Source organism: Camelina sativa, chromosome 4 (assembly GCF_000633955.1).
Source record: "Camelina sativa cultivar DH55 chromosome 4, Cs, whole genome shotgun sequence".
NCBI lineage: Eukaryota > Viridiplantae > Streptophyta > Magnoliopsida > Brassicales > Brassicaceae > Camelina > Camelina sativa.
The window spans coordinates 12,742,007-12,748,801 of NC_025688.1; the positions used below are offsets into that span (position 1 = coordinate 12,742,007).

General features: G+C 36.1%; 1 protein-coding gene and 1 pseudogene across 2 annotated transcripts in view; one reads left to right on the forward strand and one right to left on the reverse strand.

Annotated features, from left to right (window-relative positions):
* Positions 1–1,495, forward strand: part of LOC104780378 (extensin-2-like) — a 9,800-nt gene extending 8,305 nt beyond the window's left edge. Inside the window, exons 2-3 of one of the 2 annotated variants that reach the window (XM_019244626.1) lie at positions 49–198; positions 325–1,495. In XM_019244626.1, coding sequence (XP_019100171.1) covers positions 49–198; positions 325–1,137 — 963 coding nt within the window. In that variant the 3' untranslated portion in view covers positions 1,138–1,495. The other variant, XM_019244625.1, reaches the window with a different exon arrangement.
* On the reverse strand, positions 2,049–3,100 carry LOC104783794 (annotated as a pseudogene).

A 6,795-nucleotide genomic window follows, 5' to 3' on the forward strand; every position in this document is an offset into this window, starting at 1 on the left:
TATGTCTACAGTTCTCCACCACCACCATACTACTCTCCTTCCCCTAAGGTAGAATACAAGTCTCCTCCACCACCGTATGTTTACAGTTCTCCACCACCACCATACTACTCCCCATCCCCTAAAGTAGACTACAAGTCTCCACCACCACCATACGTCTACAGTTCCCCACCACCACCATACTACTCACCAGCCCCTAAAGTAGAATACAAGTCTCCACCACCACCATACTACTCGCCTTCTCCTAAGGTGTACTACAAGTCTCCACCACATCCTCATGTATGTGTTTGTCCACCACCTCCTCCATGTTATTCTCCATCCCCTAAGGTTGTGTACAAGTCTCCTCCACCACCATATGTCTACAGTTCTCCACCACCACCATACTACTCCCCATCCCCTAAGGTTGTATACAAATCTCCTCCACCACCATATGTTTACAGTTCTCCACCACCACCATACTACTCACCAGCCCCTAAGGTAGTATACAAGTCTCCTCCACCACCATATGTTTACAGTTCTCCACCACCACCATACTACTCCCCATCCCCTAAGGTTGTATACAAATCTCCTCCACCACCATATGTTTACAGTTCTCCACCACCACCATACTACTCACCAGCCCCTAAGGTAGTATACAAGTCTCCTCCACCACCATATGTTTACAGTTCTCCACCACCACCATACTACTCCCCATCCCCTAAGGTTGTATACAAATCTCCTCCACCACCATATGTTTACAGTTCTCCACCACCACCATACTACTCACCAGCCCCTAAGGTAGTATACAAGTCTCCTCCACCACCATATGTTTACAGTTCTCCACCACCACCATACTACTCCCCATCCCCTAAGGTTGTATACAAATCTCCTCCACCACCATATGTTTACAGCTCCCCACCACCACCATACTATTCTCCATCCCCTAAGGTAGACTACAAGTCTCCACCACCCCCATATGTCTACAGCTCCCCACCACCACCGTACTACTCACCTTCTCCTAAGGTGGACTACAAATCTCCTCCACCACCATATGTCTACAGTTCCCCACCACCGCCACCTTATTACTCCCCCTCACCAAAGGTTGACTATAAATCCCCACCTCCTCCATCGTATTCACCTTCTCCAAAAACTGAGTATTAAACCTCATGATCCTCATCTTCATATTACTATTATTAAAACAATAAATGCCATTCTAAACTAAGCTACTGAATTTTATTTTATTTCTTCTTTCCTTTTGTTCTTGGTGCTACTTGTATCTTTTAAGTTTCTTTGGATTTGGATTAAAATTTGGCTACAAAACCTTCATATGGTTTCATGTTTTTTCTTCAATATGTGTAAAGATTGCTTGAAATCTGTATGAAGAATTCCTTCGCGAATTTGAATTTGTAGTGTGTATTCTTGACTTTATAACTTCGGATAATAATTTATCGATTCGATCCTCTTGTATGGAATGCATACCTCATTTGAATGGATAAAATGGAAAGTTGAATTTCTTTAATGTTGGAAGCGTTACCCCCAAATTATAGAACTCGAGGCATAATACTAATTAGAAAATCTAAAGTCAACTAGATAAATGAGAAATGTAGATATAATCGAAAACATCAAGAATTAAGGAGTGCACCCAAGTCCAACATCATCTTCAATTACCTTTTCAGTTTTATAAATGTGGAGTGCTTATTTTTTTCAATGCCTCATTCTCCAGGTTACAAAATACGTAATCTTAACAGATTCTCTTTAACCATCGGCTTCATACCATTCCGTTGGTACGTATTTAAACCAAAAGGTTTGTTTTTTGCTGTTTAAAAATGTGGTCAAGTTGGTTTTTCAGAAAATGAGGATGCATAGGCTCATATATATATATATATATATTTATTTGTCTATTCTCATGCTTTTTGATTAGAAAACTAATTGTATTATAGAAAAGTCTCTATTTTCATTTTTTTTTTGTAAAAGATGGTTCTAAACTAAGAATATTGTGATTTAAAAAAATATAATAATTAAAAAATATTGTGATTATTTTTATAATCATAATAATTAAAAAAATATTGTGATTATAGATAATACCTGCAAGTTACAGTGTTGCGTTCTTCGGATAGTAATAGTATGATCCTGTGTTGGCAACTTCTACATTGTCGCGACCCTGTTGTACTAAGCTTTGAAACCGACCTCTTGAATTCGTCGCACGACAAGTTACTATGCCATGGGACTTTGCAGTTGATGCAAAAGGGTGTACAGCATATAAAGCAACATCTCCTAACTCCCTCTTCTTCGGTGGACTCAAAGAGCTTAGTTTTCGACATCAAAGCCGAGCAGCTTGGATTTGGGCAATGAAATATGTCGCATTCAGGAACCGGGTCATGTCGTTCCCACAGCTTTTGTAATTTAGGTGTCAAAAGATGTGCACAGCTTCTACGATCCAGGTTCGATTTGCAGCCATACTCAGGACATTTTGGTACAATTTTGCCATCTAGTAGTCCCTCTTCTATATGTCTTTTCAGGCATTTCTCGCAGGATCTATGATTACAGAATGCAACGGAAAGCATCTCTGCTGCTTCGATATCAGATTCCAAACAGATACGGGAAGTCTTGTTTTGAGCAAGAGACATAGCTTGAGTCCCACTTACAAGAACAGGGATGCTAGATGTCATGTCTGATGTGTTGAACATCATTCATTAGCAAGGCAATGTTCTCTTGCTTAGGCGTGGATCTTTCCATGAGCTTAAACATTCAAAGGGAAAAAGAAAACATCAATCACAAGATTGAAGATAAGACATGGAAAAAAAAAACAGAAACTTACAAACTCAAAAACCCGGTAATCACGGCAGCAAATTGAGATATGATTGATCCCCAAATTCACAGCTTCGGTTAGACATCGCTTCAATGCTATGAGCTCAGCCTCCAAAACTGTAATGAAAGAGTCATCAAGTGATTTCTTCATGTGAAACAAGCGACAACCATCTTCTTCTCTCCAAATTGCAACCCCAAACCCCGTGGTCTCCCCCGATATTAAACCCTTGAAATGAAGGCTGTAGGAGTCAGAACTTAAATCTCCCGGTGAGAGTTTTGCGCCATCTTCTCGTGCTAGATTGCCTTCTTTCTTCATGGATTTATTGTGCATACTTTCAAATTAGGATTCTTTAGATTTTACAAGAGGTGGCTTCGTGTGAGGATATAACAGAATTGTTGGAAAGTAACAAAAGTCTCTTTATATATGTAGGGATCGAACACTTAAACGCAAAAGGATATTAAGTTATAATCATGAAAATAAAGGACGTGTCCGGCAAGTAATTAAAAGCTTCTCATCCTCAAGATCAAGAATTAAATTCTCAAGTTTCTCTTATATATTTTAAAAATAATTAAATAACTTTTTTAATGACGATAATCTTTAAAATTACCTCATTATCCTTATTAATAAGAAAGAAATCAAATTCCCTAATAAATCATAAGAAATATCAGAAATTTTCCAAAACTTTTCTTAATAAATGCTTCATTAGCTTAGGCCGTAGCACATGCTACATATATATAAGATCCATGTTTTTTTTTAAAATTCAAAAAGAACAACCTTTGAAAAAAAGGTACTACTGAAGTTATGTAGTTTAGTACTATTTACTTCATTTGTCTCTCTCTCTATCTAACTTGGAATCACATAAAGGACAAATCATAAAGGAAAGACGGAGCGATTGGGCTTATTCGAAGCTTGTGGTGGTGCTTGACATCGTTTGGAACCTGGCTTTTGTTTTGGTTACCACAGCTGTTTTGGTTATGAGCATCCGATTATACCGCTTAGATTTTGTTTATGAGCTTGTATGTTTTCTTTTTACTACAGGTATGGATCTAATATAGTTTCAATTTCACCTACTTGTTTGGAACGTGTCATAAATTGTTCGACATGCATGTTTGGCTTACATATGATCTGTATGTTTTCACTCCTCTGCAGAAAAAGGGTCATCAGATTCTACAAAACAATTGGGAATGGCTCAAGCACGAGCTGCTAAATTAGAGAAGCAGGTGAGACTCTTTTTTCGTCTCAGCTTTTGCTAGACTTTGTTTAAAGTTGAGTTTAAAATATCTCCATGCTCTAAGCCTCGTCATTTATGCTATGTTTATGTTTACCAATGCAGTTTCCATTCTTAACTATATTAGATCTCCTGATGACATATCCTTGCATTAACGGTTTTGACCATCCTACAAATATAATCCTTGATGAATCTCATGAACGGGTGTTTTCCACAAAGGTTAGCTTCTGGTTTCTATTTCTAGTTTCTGCAAGCATTGGCCAGTTTTTTTTTTTATTATAAACTTGTTTGGGGGGCTTTAGCCAAAAATATTTTTAGGACCAAGTACACCACGAACTTGGCTGCTCTAGTCACTTGTGTGTCCGACCGCTGGCCAGACAGGTTGGTTGGATTCATTGCTCGATACCTTTTCCAAGCTACGATTCATACTCTCTGGAGAGAACGTAATTCTCGAAAACATGGGGAGATTCCAAAGTCAGCAGGTACTCTAATATCTTGGTTCGATAAACAAGTCCGGAATCAGCTCCTCGCTATCTCTGGTCTGGGGGATAGGCGCTACGAGGACGGTCTCCAAGTTTGGTTTGCTTCTAGAGATCTAGGCTGAACTGATGATTTTACTCTTCTTTTCAGTTTTGTAATTGTTCTTAGCTAAAAAATTTCAGCTACCAGTTGCACTAGTTGTACAAACCCTATTTTTTCTTTAAATTTAATTTAATATTTTATTCAAAAAATAAAAATAAAAGGGATCCTCCACATCTATCTCTACTGCTTTTCTTCCACATATGACATTTGTTTTAGTTGTTTTCTTAGCTTTGTCTGGTTATTTCCGGTTCCTCCTCTCATCGAGTGCAAAACTTTTAATTATTTAATCAATTTCAATTTGCCCCGAAAACAAAAAAAATTAACTCTTTGGTTTTGTGAGCAATCAAGACTGACGAAGTAATTAAGAGTGTTTTATATCTGAAAATTTGGCTCTTTGGTTTTTAACTAGTAACATCTCTTACTTGTTCCATTTCCGGTGAACAACAACGACAATATTAGCTAGGGTTGCAGAAGAAGATATGTTGAAGATGACTACAAAATTACAATAATATATTTCATTAAAACGGATTTATGTACGTACATTAATCTCAAGAACGTTATGTACGTACACCAAACTACAACATACATTAAACAAAAGAACGTTATGTACATACACCCAAACTGCAACATGCATAGCTTATATTTTTGACACCTCTATAACTATGTTCAACGGTGGGTTTGACACTTCTATAACTATGCTCAACGGTGGGTTTATTTGTAATTGTGAGAATATGGTGAGAGAATGTGATATTGCACCTTTTAGTTATACATATCTTTATGTGTGATTGTTTCACTTATCTCCCTAATTAGTCTCAAACAAGATTGAATGATAGAGTTCGCTTTATGATGATTGCTATCACGTTTCTCACATAACTATTTGCTTTGAATGTTACATTAAAATAACTTGTGTACGTACATGTTTTGAATGTTTTGTTTGTAAACAATTTGTGTGTTCATATGTACGTATGCGTTCATATGTACGTACACATTTATATGTACGTACACGTTCGATTTTAGGTTTAATGAACCCAAAATTACAAGAATATTCTCGTCTTCTACCTCTAACATACGACTGAAAACCCTAATTTCTCCTGCCTCACTTTATTTTTTCACGACTTATGTCTATCTTTTTTTGTTTCACTTGTGGGGTTTTTACTCAACTATTATAGATTTTCAACTCAACATCTGATTTCTAACTTAAAAACCTATAAAAAGTGAGTTATATAGATCTCCCTATAAGTCTATCGCAACTCTATACTGTCTTTGCTTGCTCAAACAAATTCGTATTATTCTGGTAAGACTTACAGCTGTCACAAATGCCTACTTAATCTACCACAAATTAGAAGTCTACCATTACACTACTAAAACTATTTCAAAAACATAGTAAGTATACCAAAAATATCTGTTAAGGACTACTGTCAAATAAATCTGTTGCAACAGATCATTAGTCTACCATAAATATCTTCCCTACCTTTTAAGTCTATCGATCTACCCCACTCAAAAAAATAAATCTATCATCAAAGACATTTTCTCTACCAACTTAATCTAACGAAATCAAATATCTATCTAATTAATCTACCATACACATAAGTGTACCATCACTACAACTAAGTATACCAATTATATCTGTCGTACCCCTTCACTCGGCCACCTTAATATACCAACTATATCTACCATCTTTATGTACCAGAGTTTCGTACCATCAAACAACCGGTAGACTTTTTTTCAGTTCCCAATGTTTTTTTGTTCTTTCAATGGCATTATCCGTAATTGCGTTTTTTTTTCAATACTAGTTTTAGGAGTATTTTAGGAGTACAAATGGTACAGAAGTTATTCTAGTAATTACTAATAATTGTGTGCTACTCTTGTAAAACATTTTAGTAATATTATAGTAACTCTCCCTATTTTTATTTGTTATACAATATTTGATTAATTATAAACAAGTAGTACTTACGATCCATATTTCAGATAATCCAATAAATTATCAAGTTAAATATAATTGCTAAGTACCATGATAAAACATGTAAACTTGAAGATTATGAGAGTTAGCCTTCAAATTCCATTACGAATATAAAATGCAAAAGGTCCAAAGAACCTATCAAGGTGCAGCTGCTAATGTAATCAAAGTAAAAAAAAAAAAAAAACCAAAAGAAAGAGATGAAAAGTGTATCAAAATAACTTGTTAATCAAAACACATAGA